Raw genomic sequence first — 22,731 nt, 5'->3', positions numbered from 1 at the left:
TCTTTTTTCTTGATAAAGTCCTGCACTTGCCCGTTATCACTCGCCCCCACAAGGATCAGCAGGTACGCTGCCCTCAAATGCCTTGTAATGTCAGTCTATAGCTAGCTATTAGGATGGGCAGAATGAGCAACACTGTATGATTTCCACCCTTCTCGTAGGACAAATGTCTGGCTTCCAATCGGCACCTCCCCCAAGACAACTTTGAAATGATTGTGGTCAGAAGGGAGGTGTCAGGAATGCTTCCGACCACTCAATGACTGATCTCAAATACTTGAATAGCAGTCCAGCCCTCTGAGTCCTTGAGGCAATATTTACTTAATCTAATTCTAGGATCCAAACTTTAAACATTCAAAGCTCTAAATTCTGTAACAACAATTTTGCAAAGTATTTTGTTTCACCCAATATCTCCTCATAACTCCGTTCATTGGTGCAACAACCCTCGTAGTAGGTCCAAACATCAGGTTCAAGAGGGAAATTGTACAGAGTCTGCATGTTTGCATGGGTTTCCTCCGGGTGCTCTGGTTTCATCCCACAAATCCCGAAAGATGTGCTTGTTAGGTGAATTGGGCATTCGGAATTCTCCTTCTGTGTACCCGAACAGGCACCAGAGTGTGGCGACTAGGGGATTTTCACAGTAACTTCATTGCAGTGTTAATGTAAGCCTACTTGTGACACTAATAAAGGTTATTCAAATATTTTACTTTTTAGCACCTAATGGGAGGTTGTTCCTGGTGTGAGTACAAGTGTTTTGAAAGAAAATAAATACTATTCCAAATCCTCATTTATGTAAAGTCACCATAGTCCCTGATGACCATCGGTTGCCTTCCCCTTTGAGGGGGAGAGCTGACTGGTAGTGATTTAACCTGAGGATCATGACAGCTCAGGCAAGGTTGAGAAGGTGGGGGCTTTCATAAATAACCTCAGCCAGTGCAGGAATTGAACTCACACGCTGGTCTTGTTTTGCGTCACAAACGAGCTGTCTAGCCAAGTGAGCGAAACCAGCCCCATTAGCTCGCTTGGCTGGACAGCTGGTTTGAGGTGCAGAGTTAGGCCAGCAGCGCGGGTTCAATTTCAGTACCGGCTGGGGTTATTCATAAAGCCCCCACCTTCTCAACCTTGCCTCTCACCTAATGTGCGGTGATCCTCTGGCTAAACCACCACCAGTCAGCTCTCCCTCTCAAAGGGGAAAGAGCCTATGGTCATTTGGGACTCTGGCGACTCATTTATGCATTCTGAATGCAGGTGTCACATATTCCCTATCTGATCAATTTAAATGGTGAAAAGACCAATAGCGTAATAGTTTAAATCTTCAGATAGACCTGCAGGGACTGGGAAATTAATGTAACTAAAAGAACAATGACCCACTGCAAACTGTTTGCACTGGCAGGAGGGCCGTTAATCGCAGGACACCAATTTAAATGAATAGAAAAATAACCAAAGGGAAAGGCTGAGTTATTACAGTCTGTCCAAAAGAGTGGTGAGGGCAAATTTAAGAGGAACTTTCAAAAGAATATGGAATATATACACTTTAAAATCTGAGCACGATGCGGAAAGAGCAAGGAATTAGGGCTAATTGGGTAGTTCTGTGGAAGAGTGGGTACAGGCATGTGGTGCAGAATGGTCTCCTTGTATACTCTATGATAAACAATATTTAATTGATGTTCATAAATGTTAGCTACGTTTGATCATTAATTAGCTTCTACAGCAGCAAGTGAAAGACAGCAACAAAAGAGATTTCAGTTTTGCTGTTTTGGACCATATGATGACAAGTGGTAGATGCAGAAGTAAACCATTCGGCCCATCAAATCTGCTCCGTCATTCAATGAGATCATGACTGATCTGATATAATTCTCAACTTCACTTTCCTGCCTTATCCCCGTAACCCTCGATTCCCTTGTTGATTAAAAATCTATCTAAGCCTTGAACATACTTAACAATCCAGCCTCTCCGGTAAAGAATTCCACAGATTTCACTACCCTCTGAGAGAAGAAATTCTTCCTCATCTTGGTCTTAAATGGGCCACCCCGACTGAGATTATGCCCTTTCGTTCTAAACTCTCGCACAAGGGGAAACATCCTCTCAGCATCTACCCTGTCAAGTCCCCTAAGAATACTATATTCTCAATAAGATCGCCTATCATTCTTCCAAATTTCACTGAGTACAGGCCCAACCAACTCAACCTGTCCACATAAGAAAGTCCCTCCATACCCGGGATCAACATAATGAATCTTCTCTGGACTGCCTCCAATGCCAATATGTCTTTCCTTAGATAAGGGGACCAAACTCTCCACAGTTTTGTTCTGTGGGAAAATAATACATTATTGACAAAAAGTCATCTGGGCTCGAAACGTTAGCTCTTTTCTCTTCCCAAGATGCTGACAGACCCGCTGAGATTTTCCAGCATTTTCTCTTTGGTTTCAGATTCCAGCATCCACAGTAATTTGCTTTTATACATTTTTCACCTTCCTTGTTTGTGGTGCAAAAGGTGAAAATGACAGGTCTCCATCAACGTATCTCAAATATCATAACCTGTATTCAATGCATTGTTACATTGTGGGATATCGGCTAGATTTTCTTTCTGCTTCTCCAGCCTGGGGAAGAAAAAAAACAATCGCAATGCCGCTGCTGATAGTGAATTTTAAATGGCCGTAGAATTGGGCAGCACGGTGGCGCAGTGGTTAGCACTGCTGCCTCATGGCATCGAGGTCCCAGGTTCGATCCCGGCTCTGAGTCACTGTCCCTGTGTTTGCGTGGGTTTCGCTCCCACAACGAAAAGATGTGCTGGGTAGGTGGATTGACCACGCTAAGTTGCCCCTTAATTGGAAAAAGTGAATTAGGAACTCTAAATTATAAATAAATAAATTTAAAATATAAGGAATTGGGACTTGGAACTTTGTGGTCTGTGATTAAGCTGGCAGGGCAGCGAACTGACTGACTGAACCACCGCAGGAGCTTTGGCAATCTGGTGATACTTATCCCAGAATGTAAAAAATCAAGCGAATACAAAGCAAATTATATTGTAGGTATTTATTGTGGGAAAAAAAGGTTACTGGCTGGTTACCCAGTTAAGACGTGAAAGTGTTCCACACCACACAGAAATCCTACAGTGCAGAAGGAGGCCATTCGGCCCAACGAGTTTGCACTGACCTTCTGAAACAGCACCCTACCTAGGCTCACTCCCCCGCCCTAACCCATCTAACCTGCACATCTTTGGATACTAAGGAGCAATTTAGTATGCACATACCATGCACCTCTAGACAATAGTCAGACATATTGACATTGCTAAATGCTAAACTATAACACTAGGAGGGGTTATTGGGTTACGGGGATAGGGTGGAAGTGAGTGCTTAAGTGGGTCAGTGCAGACTCAATGGGCTGAATGGCCTCCTTCTGCACTGTTTGTTTTATGTTCATAAGGGACTTCCCGGGCAGATCAAAGAGTCGGTTGTTGGATAGTGCAGGATAAATATATTATTGCAGTAGGAATCTAGACCGGGGCATTCACAGTTATGTATGATATGCTCAAAAGTGAATTTGGTCACAGATGCAGCCTCTGATGTACAGAGTGAGGCTACTGACAAGAAAAGTGTGTTTAATCTAGTTATCATTTCACAAAAAAAGCCTCTGGAAATCTATAGAGGCCAGGTTTCTGTCCGATGAAAGTTTCTTTTGAAAGCACTGGAGCCTTGTTGAAGATGATGTGGAGATGCCTGTGTTGGACTGGGGTGGGCTATGTAAGAAGTCTTACAACACCAGGTTAAAGTCCAACAGGATTGGTTAGAATCACTAGTTTTCGGAGCGCAGCTCCTTCATCCGGTGACTCACCTGATGAAGGAGCTGCGCTCCGAAAGCTAGTGATTCCAAACAAACCTGTTGGACTTTAACTTGATGTTGTAAGACTTCTTATTGTTGAAGATGGTCACCAGCAAGGAAATGCGCTGAACTGTGGTTGAACAACACAAGAGACAATGAAAATGGTGAAAATATAAGCGTGAAGGAAATGTAACTGGTCAGCTCACGCACCCCCCCCCCCCCTTTCCAAGAATGGATGGAGTCTGCAATAAGTAGACTAGGAGACAGTTTAGCGGGACAATGTTATTAGTCTGACAAGAGAATGGGGAATTTTAACAACATTCAAAATCATGTAAGATTTTTAGTGTCAGTTACCAGAGGACATAGGCTTAAGGTAATTGGCAAAAGAATCAGGTGAGATGCACAGTGCACCAGGGTCCCAGGTTCGATTCCTGACTTGGGTCACTGTCTGTGCAGTCTGCACGTGCTCCCCATCTCTGCGTGGGTTTCCTCCGGGTGCATCCGTTTCCTCCCACAGGTCCGGAAAGACATGCTGTTAGGTGAATTACACATTCTGAATTCTCCCTCTGTGTACCCAAACAGGCGACTAGGGACTTTTCACAGTAACTTCATTGCAGTGTTAATTCAAGCCTACTTGTGACAATGAAGATTATGATATTATATTATGAGGAAAATCTTATGAGCAGTGAATTATGACCTGGAATGCACTAAGAGGATTGTGTTAATCGATTCAACACTAACTTTCAAAAAGGGATTGAATAAAGACTTGAAGGAGCAACGGTGTGAGAGGCAATGGTGGGGGCGGTGGTGGTTAAGATGTTCCACAGAGCTGGCACACTCCTGGAATGACCCTTCCCTCTCAGCAATATGAGGCGATGCACTCAGGAGCTACACAAGCAACAACAATAATAAAGCAATGGGAAAGGGTCAGCTTGCAACGGGCACTTACCGCCTCCGTTCTGGTAGGCGATGTATGGAAAACGCCACACGTTCCCCAGGTCCACCGCATAGCCGATGACCGAGAGCATGAAGTCGGTCTTTTTGCTCCAGGTCTCCCGGTCGGTTGGCTTGTCCAGCTCCTGCAGCTCACAGGCGGCGGACGGCAGGGGGCAATCCCGGTCTCCATCGCTACTCCCACTGTGTCCAACCGGGCTCTGGACAGTCGAGTAACCATTGGTGATGCGGCCAGCTTCCCCCTTGTCCAAGCTGCTGGTGGGCGACTGGTTTCCCGCCTCCGAGGGCTTGATCAGGACTCCATTCTCCTTGCAGTCCCCCTCGTCCTTGGCGGCGTCCGATGGCTCTTTTTCCGAGTTGAGGGCGGAGATCTCGTTGTTTAAGGGAAGAATGACCGCCATGCCGCTGCTTTTAAGGGACTGTTTTGATGTCCATTTGGCAGCAAGAGCCACTGGGAGGAGAGAGGCTCTGGCGACACCTAAACTCGGCTCAAACTTGCCCCTGTCGATCCGACTCGCTTGCGTTGGATTTTCCGCCTGGAGATTGAACACACACACAAAAGAATATGACTGAAACACGCCACCAAAGTTAAGGCGTTCCCTGTACAACAAGACTGAGCAACACGCGTGTGACAAGATGATACTGAATGACATGGGGAATGTGGAGATAACAAGAATCGGTGCCTCCTTTTGAATGTTTAAATGTTTGCTCTAAAACCCTGACATCCCCTCATTGCCCACATGTCTCACATAAATCATTCGCGCGGGGGGGGGGGGGAGTGCAACTGGTTTCCGAAATAAACTGTGACCCAGAGATGCCTATTTGGGCGGGAAACTAACCGGATTGTCCATCTTGAAGGAAAACATGTTTAGTTATCTACACTAAACTTATTTTTCCCGACTCCCTCCGAAGTGCCCTTCTTCTCTGTTAGAACTGACAATTATTCAACATGGAATTAACTGTCAAATATTGGAATAGAATGATCTACTAGACATGGGAACAGTAGCTTAGCTATCGGTAGGAACCATACCCAAACTAGTCATTGAACCTCTTCTAAGGTTAATGATATTAAGCACCATTAAAGCGCCTTCAATGTCGCCGGATTAAGAATCTAACAACGTGCTCAAAAATATCTAATTTGTACAAAACGATTTACCTTTCAAGAAAGCTAATTGACCTTTGTAAGCCTTCTGCAGGAAGATCTCAATTACATTGCCTAACCAGTAGCTCGCCTGGATAGAAAAGCACTGACTTTCATCTGAGAGAGCGTTGGGAAGGGGAGCAACGCCCTAACTGCAACTGTAGCCTCTTCTCAATATCCCGCTTCCCCAGCAGCATGTAGAATCGCAAACTCGGGCGGGATCGATTTGAAATTGGGAGCTAGCGCTGCTTAAGAAATAAGACGTGAGTAAGCAATGCTTAGTAACCCGCGGTTCCTCAATTGGTGACACTGCGTTCTGTAACACTGCGTTCATAACAGCAGCGAAATTCTGCCTTATTTTGTTGCTGATCGGTGGAGGGTTTTTTTTTGGGGGGGGGAGAGAGATTGTCTTCTTGAAGAAGAATGCCAAGAATATTCCCCTTATCAGTGATCTTAAAACAATGCTCTGCTACCGTGTCGCCCTCCTATGTTCCATTCATTCACCTCGAATGCGAGGGGTTTTAAATAGCGTGGGTTCTTGCGTCGGAGTTAGATTTGGAACATAAAAGCACCTGCTTTCATGTTCTAGCCTTGTTGTTATAGGCGCAGCGATGCGAAATCACAGCTTACACGTTAAATCTGGCGCCACCCGTGTTGTGACCTGCAACCCACTCATCACAAAGTGCAAGTCGTGAAAATAAACGGAACTAACCTCTCTAAACTGATTAGCCCGGCTAAAGGAATAAACTGTGCCTTAACATCTGGATTTCCCAACAATGCACACACACACACTGAGAGTCAAGAGTTCAGTCGCGTTTGCAAACAAACACACGAGACATTGCAAAGGGCGTTTCGACAAGATTTTCCTTCTGAATATGTCACAAATAAAACAAAGTAGACAATAGAAAAGCTAATAACGCCAACGATTATTCCCAGGCAGTCCGGGGCGTATTTTAAAATTGGGGAGTTGCCACTCTGACGATGCCCCGTCGAATAAGAAGTTGTACCAAATCGCGCTGGCTACCGACTGACTGGTGAAAAATAGAACCAGTGACTCCAGTCGGCTCCCTTCAGAGTTAAAAGAATAAGTTTAAAATAAGATTCCTCTTAAGAGCCGCTGCTGTGGATGATCACTTGGTCACTCCTCGCTTCCCTCATACGAGGCACATTAAACCCCACAAGTTTGACCTAACCTCAGGCTCCCTCTCATGTTTTCACAATCCTCCAGGCAAAGGTATGTGTATATATGTAGGATGGGGGGCGGGTTAAAAGCGCTTGAGAAATCCTAGTTGCTGCCGGTTGATAGATACGGTGTTAAATTACCCCTGCTTTTTTAAAACAATGTTTGAAGTACAACAGATTTTCTCAACCCTTCATGCCATTTCTAAAGCGCTTGTTTCCTGCTGCACTGGAATGGATTAAAGAAAGAAAACAGGGGGGGGGGGGGGGGGAGAGAAACTTTCCTCACATCTCAAGCAGCGCATTCAGCATCCTCACTCACTCGGGGCGATTTGCATTTATGCCTTATCACGACCTCAAAGCCGCTTCATGTGCTTTGTGAACAGTAGAGTCACTAACAGTGTACAAAGTGCAACTTGCTTTCTATTGCGTTTAGTTCATGCGAGTATTTTGCACTACCCTGCAAGCACAAAAAAAAGGAACGCAGCTTTTCTGCACCCTTATTGCCCTGGATTTAAAACCATGCACTCACCTGAATTGCGTTCAGGCAGCTCGCACCTTTACTGTGAAGACTTACCTGGGTAGCCACACATACACACTCCCCTTCATCCAGGACACAGCAAGACCCGCGCTTTCTGTCGCAATAATTGCAAACAGCCTGCTTCTTACATTTACTGCACTTTCCAAAGCACCCAGCATGTGTCCCCGGAAACGCGGGACACATTATTATTATTATTACCTCCCGCTGGCTCGGAGTGACAAGTGGAAGTTCCCCCCTGAAGTTCTGTCGATTTCAGGCTGCTGGTCACCTGAGCTGGGTTCCTCACCGCCTCCCAGGAAATATGGGCGACCCAACATATTTCAGGGCTTTTGTAGACGAGCTCTCTCACATGGTTTGATTTTCCAGATAATCTGGCTGCCAGAGAGCTCTTTAGTGCGTTATTCACGTCACATTACCCCAGACAAAGTTTATGTTTTACATTCAACACTCCTCCTTCTGGCAAACGAGGACGGTCGTTGATTTTTTTTCCCTTCTGCCTCTTGCTCTCTCTCCCTGTGGTTGGTCCACGAAGAGCCAATGTTTACCTCGTGCCAGGCAACAAGGGTGATCCTGACCGCACCGGCGGGTGAAGCGAAGGTTAAAATGGGTTAAAAAGTGCTGCTTCTTTTAAGCAAAGCGCCTTCATGTCCCGAACCACACAGATGTGTTGAGGGTTTGTCGAAGTCTGATACACGTGCACCACTGTGTTTGTTGATTGTGAATGTCTTCATGTCAGAATTGTTTACCTTAATGATGTTGAGGGCGGGAAAGGGCTGATTCAGAATGGATAAATGAAAATTACCGCGGATTCTGGAGTCTGAAACAAAGCAGAGAAAACACTGGACAATCTCAGCTGGCCCGACAGCATCTGTGGAGAGAGAAGGGAGCTAACGTTTCGAGTCTGGATGACTCTGAGTCAAAGGCTTTAATAAATGAATCATTCAGGCTGGAAACAGCCCCCTTCCCTCTCCACAGATGCTGCCAGGCCAGCTGAGATTGTTGACATTTTCTGTTTTTGCTGGTTCATAATGGATGTTCTACAGTATAAGTACCCGTGCTTCACCTGTCTCTTTTCATCGACCAATGTTGATGCGGGGATTGGGGGGGGGGGTTATAAAGCTTTTGCAAAGGTGGAATGGCTGAACTGGAAGAACGAGGTACAATTAATTTCAGTAGGAATTTGAACCAGAGAATTATTAAAACACTGGCCAGTTTTAATGAATGGGTTGACAGCAATGACAATTCATCTCGAAATTTACTGTTGCGCCTGAAAAAATGGAAACTTGCTAGTGACAAACTCACTCACTCACTCAATTATTTCTGGTACAGAAGTCGTCACCCTTCAGAGTTTGCGGGTATCACAGAGTTAAAGTCACTGTGCTTTCTGACGAAGGCAATTTCGGGGAAAGGCTTTGCTGCAATATCGCAGTTATCTAGCCTACAACGCGTGCCGTGTTTTTTGCGAATGTAACCTTCACGTGACCACCCCCCCCCCCCCCCAAACCAGATGCCTTTCCTTTCGCAGCAATTTTTTTCCAATGGTTTGAGCATGTTGAAACTCAACACATCTCAGGGGGAGGCAGCATTCCCAATGTGGAGGCAGCATTCCCAATGTGTCTGAAGGAGTCACGGGAACATTCCTGGAAACCAGAATCCTGCTACCTTTCTTAAAAAACAATGGTGACAGGTGTGGGGTTCTACCTGGATTACAGGTGGCCGGATCAAAGCATTGCTTCTAAGCACATTGGGCGGGATTCTCTGATCCTGAGGCTAAGTGTTGATGCTGCCGTAAACATGCCCTCTGGAGCAACGATTCTGACTCCTACAGGGGGCCAGGACAGCACTGGAGTGACCCACGCCGCTCCAGCTGCCGATACCGAGGTCAGATGGGTGCTGCGGGTCTGCGCATGCGCAGTGTGACCGGTGCGATTGCGCGCATGCGCGGTGGCTCCCAGGGCCGGCTCAAGGTACCGGCAACTCGGGCAGTCGCCCGGGGCGCCATGTGCTAGGGGGCGCCATCAAGGAGTGCGGGTCCCGCGCATGCGCAGTTGGGCCGTTGCCAACCAGCGCATGCGCGGTGGCCATCCTCCCTCAGGCCGCCCCGCACAAACATGGCGAAGGGATCCAGGCTCGCCGGTGGTCACTCCCCTCCCTCGGGCCCCCTCCGCCCCCCCCCCCCCCCCGCCCCCCCCCCCCCCCCGGCCCCCCTGCCTCCCCCCGGCCCCGGCCCCCCCCGTCACCCCGGCCCGGCCCCCCCCCCCCCCGAAGGGCGCCGAAGTTCAGCTTGCCCGGGGCGCCAGCAACCCTAGGGCCGGCGCTGGTGGCTCCCTTCTCCGCGCTGGCCCTGATGCAACATGGCGTAGGGCTACAGAGACCAGCGCGGAACAAAAGAGGCCGCAGCCCGAGAGGCCGGCCCGCCCTGATCGCGGGCCAGGCCACAGCGGAGGCCCCCCCGAGGACGGAGAACCCTCCCCCACCACCAGACTGCCCTCAGATGGATGCAGGCCAAGGTCCCACCGGGTAAGACCACACGTGGACGGTGCCGGCGGGACTTAAATTCTTTGTACGGCCGCTCGGCCCATCCCGGGCGGAGAATCACCGGAGGGGGCCGCCTAGATTCTCTGCTCTCCGGAGAATCGACAGGGCGGCATCATGCGATTCGCGCCCGGCGCGGCGATTCTCCGGTCCGGCCTAGGCTGAGAGAATCCCGCCCATTGTTCCTGTAATTCTCAGGATGCTGCTGTGACTGGCTGGGTCATCATTTGTTGCCCATCCCTAGTTGCCCTTAAGAAGGTGGTGATGATTCGCCTTCTTGAACCATTACAGTCCTTATGGTGTAGGCACACCCATGGGTACAGTTTGGGAGGGAATTCCTAGATTTTGACTCCAGGACAGTAAAGGATACAATTCCAAGTCAGGATGGTTTCAGACCTTGGTTACTGGTGTCCCTGCTGTCCTCGTTTTTCCAGATGATGGATGGAGGCTGTCACCAGTTTAGATGGTGCTGCCAAGGAGACCTGGGTGACTTGCTGCAAAACATCCTGTCGATCGCACACACTGCAGCCAAGGAATGCAGATGTTGGAGGGGGTGACTGTTTATGGGGGAGCCAAGAACTAGGGATCATAGTTTGAGGATAAGGAGTAAACCTTTTAGAACTGAGGTGAGGAGATATTTCTCCACCAGAGAGTGGCGAATCTGTGGAATTCACTACCACAGAAAGTAGTTAAGGCCAAAAGGTTGTGTAATTTCAAGATGGAATTAAGGGTTCTTGGGGCTAAAGGGATCAAGGGATATGCGGGGGGGGGGGGGGGAGGCAGGATCAGGGTATTGAACTTGATCATCAGCCTTGATCATAATGGATGGCAGAGCAGGCTCAAAGGGCTGAATGGCCTCCTCGTGTTTCTATTTTTCTACGTATGTTTCGATGTATGTCATTAGATGGGATCCCATAACACACCTGACTTGTGAATAGAGGTGTTGTAGAGTCAGGGGGTGAGCCATTCACCAGCGAATCCAGCTTCAGACCTGCTCTAGTAACCACAGCTTCTTTCCTCCAAGCAGGATTTCACTGATGATAGATAGCTGCAGTATTTATCTGGCGGATACAGGTGTGTTTCTGGTCAATTATGACCCACAGGATTTTGATATGGAGAGTTTAGTGATGGTAATATTATTGAATGTCAAGGCAAATTTCTATGTTTCCTCTTATGGGAGATGATCATTGACTGATAATAGTTTACCACTGTTACTCATCTCCGTCTTAAATATGAGACCCCTTCTTTTTAAACTGTGACCCCCTAGTTCTAGTCCCTTCAAAAAGGGGAAACATCTTATCAGCATCCACCCTGTCAAGTCCCCTCTGGATCTTAAATGAAAGCATAAAAAACTTGTCTGGCGGCATCTGTGGAGAGAGAGACAAACATAGTTAATGTTTAGAGTCCATATGACTCTTCTGCAGAACTGAAGAGGGATAGGAATGTGAATTGTATAGTTGGAGAGGTGGGTAGAGGTGGCGGGGTGGAATAGAAGGCCAGGGATAGGTTGAAGGGAATCTGTTGCGGAACCAAGTGTTATGGGGATAAGGCAGGAAACTGGAGTTGAGGATTATATTAGGTCAGCCATGATTGATTGAATTGCAGAGCAGACTCGATGGGCTAAGTGGCTTACTTTTCCTCCTATGTTTTATGGTCTTATGGAGAGATTGACAAAGGTGTGATGGACACAAGACAAAGGGGGTATTGATGGTGGAATTAAGGACTGAGAAGTGCTAATAGTGGCATTAAAGTAAGTGGCATAAGAGAGAAGAATATGTTTATAAAGGTCCTCAGTAAAAGCAAAGCTGAAGAACAAGTGACAGATGGCACGGTGGGGAAGGGGGGGTTGATTTATGACAAAGCAAGAAAATTTAAAGGGGGCCATGATGGATGGAAAAGTTCGCAGTCTAAAAGTTGTGAACTCAGTGTTGATCCAGAAAGCAGTAACGTGCCTAATCAGAAGATGAGGTGTTGTCCTTCCAGTTTGTGTTGGTTTTCACTGGAACAGTGCAGCAGGCTTAAGATGGATATGTGGGCATGGGAGGAAGATATTGCGTTAACATAGCAACTGACTGAAAGGTTGGGGTCATGCTTGTGGGCAGAACAAAGGTGTTCCACAAAGCGGTCATCCAGTCTATATTTAGTCTTCCCAATGTAGAGGGGGACGCACTAGGAGTAGCAAATGTAACAGCTCAAATTGAAGGAGGTATAAATGAAATGCTGCTTCGCCTGAAAGGTGTGTTTGGGCCCTTGGACATTGAGGAGGGAGGAGGTCAAGGAGTATATGTTGCACTTTCTACTATGGGAAGGTGCCATGGGAAGGGGATGATGGGTTGGGGGTGATGGAGAAATGAATCAGCTTGTCATGTGGACTGCTGACCCGGGGTGAGGGGTGGTGGGGTGGGGAGAGATGTATTGAGTAGTGACATCATTCTGGAGTTGGCGCTAATGGTGGAGGATGTTCCTTTGAAAGTGATGGCAGGTGGGGTGGAAAGCGAGGAGAAGAGAAACCCTGTCATTGTTCTGGGTGGGAGGGGAAGGGATGAGGGCAGAGGTGTGGGAGATGGGTCAGATACAGTTGAGTGCCCTGTCAACCACAGTGGGGAAGAAACCTCAGAATCTTATTCTTCTAAATTCCAACATATACAGATGCAAACTGTCCTACCTTTCTTCATAAGATTCCCCTCTAGCACTAGGAATCAGTCTTAATAAAGAGACCACAGTACTGTAGATCTGGTCTCACTAATGTCCTGCAAAACTGCAGCAAAACATCCCGATGCTTACATTCCATTCCCCTAACAATAAGCAGCAACATTCCATTTGCCTTCATAATCACTTGCTGCACCTGCATACTAAGGTTTTGTGTTTCATTGACCAGGACACCCAGATCCCTCTGTACCTATTAATAGTGTCACAAGTAGGCTTACATTAACACTGCAATGAAGTTACTGTGAAAATCCCCTAGTCGCCACACTGCGGCACCTGTTCGGTTACACTGAGGGAAAATTCAGAATGACCAATTCACCTAACAAGTACGTCTCTTGGGACTTGTGGGGGGAAACCGGAGCACCCGGAGGAAACCCACGCAGACATGGAGAGAACGTGCAGACTCCGCACAGACAGTAAACCAAGCCGGGAATCGAACATGGGACCTTGGCGCTGTGAAACAACAGTGCAAACCACTGTGCTACCGTGCCACCCTCAGAGTTTTACAATATCTTTGCATTTAAATTATATGTTGCTTTTCTATTTTTCTTGCAAAAGTGGACAAGTTCACATTTTTCCAAATTAAACTCTGTCTGCCAAATGTTTTCCCACTCACTCATTGGGCGGGATTCTCCGTAGTCCGCCGGCAAATTTGGGATTATGCGGAGAAGGGCTTCCTATGCCGGATTCGGGGCAGGGGCTGGTCTGACACCAGTTGGTGATGCTCCGCCTTATTTAATGTTGAAACACTAGTCTTCAATCCACTTTTCTCTCCTTCAAACGGAATGTGAAATTCAATCATGATATAATCGTTGCTACCTATGGGCATCTTTATTATGAGGTCAGAACTAATCCTGCCTCATTGCACATTACCAGATTCAGGAGAGCCTACTCTCTGATTGGCTCTAACATGTGTTGCTCTAAGTAAGTATCTTGAACACAATTTATGAACTCATCTTTCACACTACCTTTGCATATCAGATTTGTCCAATCTGTATGTGCATTAAAATCACCCATGATTATTACCATACCTTTGTCACAAGCCCCCATTTTCCCTTCTTCTATACTCCATTCTACAGTATAGTTACTGTTCAGAGGCCTGTAAGCCACTCTCATAAGTGACTTCCTACCTTTACTAGTTCCTATCTCTACCCAAGCTGATTCACTCTTGATCTTTAGAGCTAAAGGTACTCTCTCCAAATGTCATCCTTAACAGAACGACCTTTCCATATTTTCTTAGCTTCCTGTGAAATGTCACATAGCCTTGAATATTCCGGCCCCAGCATTTGTTATCTTGCAGCTAGGTCTCCATAATGAGTTTTTTTTTTCCTTTTATTAAAAAATAAATTTAGAGTACCCAATTCCTTTTTTCCAACTAAGGGGCAATTTAGCATGGTCAATCCACCTACCTTGGACATCTTTTTTGGGTTGTGAGGGGTGCGACCTGTGCAGACATGGGGTGATTGTGCAATCTCCACACGGACAGTGACCTAGGGCCGGGATCAAACCCGGGTCCTCGGCGCCATGAGGCAACAGTTCTAACCACTGCACCATCATGTCTCCACAATGACTGTCAGATGATACATATTTATTTCTATCTGAGTTTCCAATTCATCCATTTTGTTGCAAATGCTACCCACAGATACTGAGCCTTTCTTCCTGTCCTTTTACTATTTTCGCAAGTTCAAGCAAGTCTACTGGGGCACTCTTAAGTTTGTACACTCTGTCCCTTCCTGCCACACCCTGATTATCATTTCCCCTAATGCTACACTGTTCCCTTGCCTTGTCCTCTCTCGCAATCACACCCTACTGTCCCTGACCACTGAACAAATCAAAAGATCCTGTCCTCAGGGTGGTGACCGCATCCTGGTACAAAGGGTCCAGATAACCTTCTCCCACCATGATGCATTGCAGTATCTTCAACGACTTCAGTTTTCCAATGGTCCTTGATACCTTACTTGAAGAAATGCTGTCTTGGTGGCAAGGGAAGTCATTCCTGCATTGCCTCTGCAACTCAATTCTTGTGTCCGGGTTTCGCCCAGTTTAACAACAAAATGGTAGTCTCCTGTTAACTTTTAAAAAAGTCAAAAGGTGAATTGTAAATATACACTATAAATTCTATGACTCTAAAAATTTCCAGGCCTCTAGCCATTCAGTTGGGCCACTGGCAGCTTACTGAAGTTTTGTTTAATCATCTACCTGGAGCTGAAGCTGCGTGAAACTATCCCCGTGAGGTATTTTCCACTACCCGTCCAAGCTTAATTTCTGCAATTGCTGCATTTGATGCAAAATGTGTGCTATAAGCTTCCTTTAAGGTGCAGTCCATCTCACTCCGTCAATCACAGGCCATTAGGGATGAGTGACCCAAAGAAAGACGGATGCTGAGCCAGTACATGCCTTTGGTGCTTTCATGCCCGAATCCTGGCTTGGGTCACTGTCCTGTGCAGAGTCTGCATGTTCTCCCCGTGTCTGCGTGGGATTCCTCCGGGTGCTCCGGTTTCTTCCCACAAGTCCAAAGATGTGCAGGTTAGGTGGATTGGCAATGATAAAATTGCCCTTAGTGTTCAGAAATTGTTAGGTGTGGTTACTGGGTTACGGGGATAGGTTGGAAGTGTGGGGCTTAAGTGGGCTGCTCTTCCCAAGGGCTGGTCCAGACTCAATGGGCTGAATGGCCTCCTTCTGCGCTGTAAATTCTAGGATTCTATGCACAGGAGTATGAAGTGTTGGGCACTGTGGACTCGTGAAGCAAACATATGCTACCAACACTGAAGAAGGTTCAACACTATTTTATTAACTCTTATAAAATACCAGACATACTATAACTGTGGGTTTACACAATGTTAGTTTAACTAGAGGCCTGTGCCTGTCCAAACCAGTTTAATCACTCAGCACATGGTGTGAGTTTGTACTGTACTTGATGAGCTCTTGTGCTTCTGAGAGGCAGCATCCAGAATGAGCGGGAAAAGTGATGCCCTCTGTCTTTATAGTGCGGGTGTTCTAACTGGTGATTGGCTGTGGTGTTTGTGCATGTTGATTGGTCCTAGTGTATGTCCATCAGTGTGTGTCTGCACCATGATATACTGGTGTATGTTATGACATCCCCCCCTTTTGAAAAAGATTTGATGTGAATGTGTGACAATAAATAGTATGGGTGTGTGAAGAATGTTCCTAACTACATGTGAGGTGCGAAGACATATGTGCAAATCTATATACAGGAAAACAAAGCTATATACAAGGGAAGGTGCCTGGTGCAGATAGTTAGTATGCAATAAATTGAACAAGAACAGTGCTATGTACAAACCAATAGAAAACGATTGAACAAGGAAGGAAACATCTCAGAGAGTCCATAAATTTGCAAAGTTCATAAATTCAGAATCTGAGGTGGGCGACGAACTCTGGTTGACCGTAAGGGTGGCACACCACTCATCATCCGGATCAATGCTGTGTATTGGAATGGGCTTGGTGCTGCGCTTATGAGGCATCCTGTGCTGTGTTATGATGCCGACTTGGAAAGGGGCTTGCAGGTCACCGCTGTCAAAGTCGGAGGACAGGTCTGGGACAGGCCCGTTGAGTGTGGGCTGAATGGCCCGGACATGCCTGCAAGGCTGGCTGGATCTTCGGAAACTAGCAGGCTGAGTCGACTTGCATAAAGCAGCATGGTGACCAAGTTTGCCACACTGCAAACGTCGTCGGGTCTTTGCGGGACATTGCCGCTTTAAGTGGACGGAGCCACAGTTGCCGCACGCCGACGCATCGGCGCGTTCGTTACGCCACCGCGCATGCGAGGTGCAATCCACCGTGGTGCGTGCCTGCGCAGTACGTTCTTCGACGTCGCCACGTTCATTGCGTCCCAGCGCGGGAGCCCACGAAAAGCGTGCAAAATGGCCGCCTTCATCCAGGCTTAGGCCCTGGAGCGATTTGATGACCTGGATCCGTTCTGCCTCGTGGGGAGCTTGCTGCACCGTTTCAGCAGCCTGGATGCGGGAATATCGCAGGGAGGCGTGCTCATGGAACATGCAGGTCTCAATGGCAGTGGACAGGGTGAGCTGTTTGACATTAAAAAGCTGCTGGCGAAGGGGCTCCGACTGCACACCAAAATATATCTGGTCGCGTAACATGGAGTCAGAGGTGGACCCGTAGTTGCAGGACTGCGCAAGGACATGGAGGTGGGTGATAAAGGACTGGAAAGGTTCGTCCTTACCCTGTAAGCGCTGCTGAAAGGTTTGGCACTTAAAGCTCTCATTTACCTCGACCTCGCAGTGGCTGTCGAACTTTAGGAGGACCGTCTTGAACTTTGATTTATCTTCCCCGTCAACGAAAGTGAGCGAGTTGAAGATGTGGAGGGCATGGTCCCCGGCTGTGGAGAGGAAGAGAGCAATCTTCCGTGCATCCGAGGCAGCTTCCAGGTCCATGGCCTCGAGGTATAGCTGGAAGTGCCGTTCAAAAATCTTCCAGTTGGAGCCCAGATTTCCGGTAATGCGGAGGGGCGGCGGCAGGCGAACGCTGTCCATATTGCAGGATGGCTGAAGACTGGTGGAAGGCTGATCACTGGAAGGTAGGTCTCTGAAGTTCTAACACCCCTCAACTACTGGTACCATGAAGTGTTGGGCACTGTGGACTCGTGAAGCAGACATATGCCACCAAGATTGAAGAAGGTTCAACACTATTTTATTAACTCTTATAAAATACTAGACATACTATAACTGTGGGTTTACACGATGTTAGCTTAACTAGAGACCTGCGCCTGTCCAAACCAGTTTAATCACTCAGCACGTGGTGTGAGTTTGTACTGTACTTGATGAGCTCTTGTGCTTCTGAGAGGCAGCATCCAGAATGAGCGGGAAAAGTGATGCCCTCTGTCTTTATAGTGCGTGTGTTCTAACTGGTGATTGGCTGCAGTGTTTGTGCATGTTGATTGGTCCTAGTGTATGTCCATCAGTGTGTATGTCTGCACCATGATATACTGGTGTATATTATGACAGAGTATATAAAAGCCAGTAGTTTATCCAGTAGCCATTTTGTCTACAGTATAGCCACTGAGGCTTCGTCGTACAGTTCTGACTTCAAACGCCAAGGCCATTCCAATGTTATCGCATACATAGTGAAACCACGTAAGAATTAATGGTATAAATCATGCTGTACGATTCCGCAGTTTTGCCACCCCAGAGAAGCAGACTTATCAGTCTGAAATTATTATCTGAAATCCTTTATATATAATCATATGCAGAAGCTTTCAAAGCAGGATCAGAAAAGTGGTCTGACTGAGGCATGAGATTACATTTTTTAAATCCCTTTTCAAATTTTCAGTGCACCCAACCACCTCCGTTACTGCACTTGTTCGATTATTGGGTGTTACCCGAGGCTCAGAGGCAAAAGGTCGTGGGTTCAAATCCAGTTGTGAGGCTTTCAGATGAGGCATTAAACCAAGGCACTGTTAGCCCTCATAGAATCCCTACAGTGCAGAAAAAGGCCATTTGGCCCATCGAGCCTGCAATCGGTTCTCTGAAGGAGAGTCCTACCTGGGCCCAAGCCCCTGCCCTATCATCGTAACCCCACCCATACTTTTGGATACTAAGGGGCAATTTAGCATGTCCAGTCCATCTAACCTGCACATCTCTGGACAGTGGGAGGAAACCGGAGCTCCCGGAGGAAATCCATGCAGGCACAGGGAGAACGTGCAAACTGCACACGGTCACCAAAGGTGGGAATTGAACGCGCGTCGCTGGTGCCCTGGGTGGATGTAAGTGATTCCATGGCAGTATTTTGAAAAGAGTCCTAGGAAGCATTTATACCAAAAGCAGGATCACAAATAACATTTATCATCTTTTAAACCTTATTGCTGTTTGTAGGAGTGGTCTACAAATGGGCTGCACCTCAAAGGTACATAATTAGCTCTACAAGTTCTGGGACTTCTGAGGCTGTGAAAGGTTTAAGCCTATCCTTCTTACTGGTCATGGTATCAATTTGTTTAGTATTTGCATTATTTGGGCATTTGACTGAAAGAAATATGGGTTACGTCTTCACCTTGGACGGGCTATGGATGGAATATTTCGAGACTGTGGATTCAATTTGAGAACAGGACTTCATTCACACTTGGTGGACAGGTTGTGGGTGGCTAAGCAGCAACCTTTAACTCATACCACCCTGCCTGATTCCGTTCTTGTCTATCCAATTGTAGCCAGGGAATCACCAGAAACGGCTTATGTTCCTTTCTCCCATACCATTTCCCTTGGAGCACCACAAGGACCTACTACCCTTGGCTCTCGTTTGTATCTCATCTTCATGCTGCAATTGGGTGGCATCATCCAAAAACACATCATCAGCCTCCGAATGTACTTTAGTGACAAAAACAAAGAACAAAGACCAATACAGCCCAGGAACAGGCCCTTAGGTCCTCCAAGCCTGCGCCGATCACATGTCATATCTAGACCACTTGCCTGTATCCTTCTATACCCCATCTGTTCATGTGCCTATCCAGATAAGTCTTGAAGGTCGCTAACGTATCTGCCTCAACCACCTCATTTGGAAGTTCATTCCAGGCCACCACCACTCTGTGTAAAAAACCACCCCTGCATATCTCCACTGAAACTTTCCCCCCTCACCTTGAACTTGTGTCCCCTTGTGATTGTCATTTCCACCCTGGGAAAAAGCTTCCAACTGTTCACCCTATCTATAGACCTCATAATTTTATAAACTTATATTGAGTCTCCCCTCAGCCTCCATCTCTCTGTCTTCTATGGCCAAGTCAGTTCTGAATCCATCTAGCTAGTTCACCCCTGACCACATGTGATTTAATCTTTTGCACCAGCTTGCCATGAGATACCTTGTCAACTGCTTTACTAAAGTCCATGTGGACAACATCCACAGCCCTTCCCTTATCAATCATTTTTGTCACCTCACAAAACTCAATTAAATTAGTGAGACATGATCTCCCTCGTACAAAACCATGCTGTCTGTCGCTAATAAGACCATCTCTGAGAATCTTTTTCAACAATTTCACTATCACTGACATCAAGCTCACTGGCCATTAATTACTCGGGTTATCCTTGCTATCCTTCTTAAACAACGGGACTATCTTGGCTATCCTCCAATCCTCTGGGATCTCACCTGTGGCCAATGAGGACACAAAGATTTCTGCTAGAGGCCCTGCGATTTCATCTCTTGTCAACCTCAGTAATCTGGCATAGATGCCATCTGGTCCTGAGGATTTGTCTACCTTAATGCTTTTTAACACACCTTACACTTCTTCCCTTGTAATAACGGCCTGTTCTAAAGTGTTTACACATCCCTTTGAGACACCACCAATTAACATGCCCCTCTTGTTTGTGAATACTGATGCAAAATACTAATTTAGGATCTCACCTACTTCCTTTGGTTCTGCACATAATTTCGCTCCTTTGTCCTTGAGTGGCCAACGCTTTCTCTAGCTACCCTCTTGTTCCTAATATACGTATTAAATGCCTTGGGATTCTCCTTAATCCTGTCTGCTAAGTACATTTTGTGACCCTTTTTGCCCTCCTATCTCCCTGCTTGAGCTCTTTTCTACTTTCCTTGTATTCTTCAAGTGCTTCATCTGTTTTTAGTTGCCTAGACCTCACGTTTACATCCTTTTTCTTTTTGACCAGACTCGCAATTTCTCTGGTCATCCACAGTTCCTGAATCCTGCCTTTCCTGTCTTTCCTTTTTACTGGCACATGCCTGTCCTGCACTCCCATCAACTGCTCCTTAAAAGACACCCACATGCCAAATATGGATTTACCCTCAAACAGCCTCTCCCAAACAACTGCCTCCAAATCCTGCCTAATCTGGTTGTAGTTAGCCTTCCCCCAATTTAGCAACTTAATCCTAGGACAACATCATCCTTTTTCATGAGTATCCGATAGCTTGCGGAATTGTAGCCACTGTTTGCCACATGTGCCCCCACTGCAACTTTGATGACCTGGCCGGGCCCGTTCCCTTGTACTAGGTCCAGTATAACCCTCTCTCTAGTCAGACTATCCACATGTTGTTCCAAAAAACCTTCCTAGACACACTTTGCAAATTCCTCACCATCTGGACCATCCTGTGGGGATTTCCAGTCAATATGAGGAAAATTAAAGTCTCCCACTACAACAACCCTATTATTTCTACATCTATCCAGAATCTGCTTACATATCTGTTCCTCAGCGCCCCATGGGATGTTGGGAGGCCTGCAGTGCACCCTCATCAAAGTGACTGCCCCCTTCCTGTTTCTGAGTTCTACCTACAGTGCCTTGTTACTTGATTCTTCCATGGCGTCCTCCCTCTGTAATATGTTCTCTAACCAGTATTGCAACACCCCCACCTCTTTTACCTTCCTCCCTGTCTCGCCTAAAAGGCCTATATCCATCACACAAACCTGCCTCTCCATCACACAAACCTGCCTCCCATCCATGGACTCCATCTACACCTCCCGTTGCCGGGGGAAAGCGGGTAGCATAATCAAGGATCCTCCCCACCCAGCTTACTCACTTTTCCAACTTCTTCCATCGGGCAGGAGATACAGACGTCTGAGAACACGCACGAACAGACTCAAAAACAGCTTCTTCCCCACTGTCACCAGGCTCCTAAATGACCCTCTTATTGACTGACCTCATTAACACTACACCCTGTATGCTTCATCCGATGCCAATGCTTATGTAGTTACATTGTATATCTTGTGTTGCCCTATTATGTATTTTCTTGAATTTTGTTTAATTCCCTTTTCTTCCATGTACTGAATGATCTGTTGAGCTGCTTGCAGAAAAATACTTTTCACTGTACCTCGGTACACATGACAATAAACAAATCCAATCCAATCCAATATCCCAGAATATTTAGCTGCCAGTCCTATCCCTTTTTAACCACATTACCACAACCACAACAAGGTTCCGCTAATGAATCAAGGCTCTAAGTTCATCTGTCTTACCTGTTATACTCCGTGCTTTGAAGCAGATACACTCCAGACCTCCAGGCCCACTGAGTTTGATATTCAGCTTCACCTAACCATTATCCCTCTTGACCCATTCCTGGCCTCAAAACTGCCATATTGTTTGTCCGGCGTGCAATAAAGGATGAGCTGACATTTCTCCCGACAAAATATTGGGAAGACAGGAAGTCCCCACCACAATCTCCATTACCCAGCCATCGACTACATCTGTCTCCTCAGCAACTGGTTGAGGCTGCACCAGACTGTTTGCAACCTTGAATGCTATCACTGAGACCACCTATTTGCATAGCAGCATCGGCCAATTCTTCTGCTGCTAAAAAACCTCATCAATGCCTGTGTTACTTCTAGATTTCGATGATTCCAATGCACTCCTGGCTGGTCTTCCATATTCTACCCTCTGCAAACCCAAAGTTATCCAAACCTCTGCTATAACTTATACAAATTCCCTTCACCCATTGCCCAATTGCTTACTCTGGCTCTGGGTTAAGCATCACCTTGATTTTAATGTTCTCAACCTTGTTTTCAAAGCCAATCATGGCCTCAGCCAGCTCCTTAACTCTGCCATTTCCTCCAGCCCCATAATCCTGCAAGATGCCTGACCTCCTCCCTGATGTGAATGATTCCATCTCACTGTTTTGAAAAGCTTTCTTTCTCCAGTGCTTTGGTCGCCACAAGCAAGACTACGAAAAACATCACTTCACCATATGTGACCATTCTTCAGCTGCCAAGGGCCTAAGCGCTAGGATTTTCTCCCTAAGCCTCCACACCTCTCTATCTCGCTTTCCACCAGCTTGACACTCTTTGAAACCAACGTCTTCTACAAAGGTTTTGACCTTCTGCCCTAATATCTATCCCCTGATGTGCCTCGGTGTCAATATACATTTGAACAATGCTTCTTTGAAACATTTTACGACA

General features: G+C 46.7%; 1 protein-coding gene across 3 annotated transcripts in view; it reads right to left on the bottom strand.

Moving 5' to 3' along the window:
- slc6a4a (solute carrier family 6 member 4a) overlaps window positions 1-8,025 on the bottom strand; it is an 85,942-nt gene extending 77,917 nt beyond the window's left edge. The window contains exons 1-2 of one of the 3 annotated variants that reach the window (XM_038814311.1): window positions 7,827-8,025; window positions 4,763-5,303 (exon numbers count right to left, since the gene is read on the bottom strand). In XM_038814311.1, the coding sequence (XP_038670239.1) occupies window positions 4,763-5,168 (406 nt within the window). In that variant the 5' untranslated portion in view covers window positions 5,169-5,303; window positions 7,827-8,025. Of the gene's footprint in view, window positions 1-4,762; window positions 5,304-5,923; window positions 6,041-7,664; window positions 7,732-7,826 lie in introns of those variants that run through there. The other 2 variants (XM_038814313.1, XM_038814312.1) reach the window with 2 other exon arrangements.
- Between the last annotated feature and the right edge of the window lie 14,706 nt (window positions 8,026-22,731).

Source organism: Scyliorhinus canicula, chromosome 12 (genome assembly GCF_902713615.1).
Source record: "Scyliorhinus canicula chromosome 12, sScyCan1.1, whole genome shotgun sequence".
In the NCBI taxonomy this organism is placed as follows: Eukaryota; Metazoa; Chordata; class Chondrichthyes; order Carcharhiniformes; family Scyliorhinidae; genus Scyliorhinus; species Scyliorhinus canicula.
Note: the sequence above shows the minus strand (reverse complement) of the source record. Positions and strands in the feature narration are given on the sequence as shown.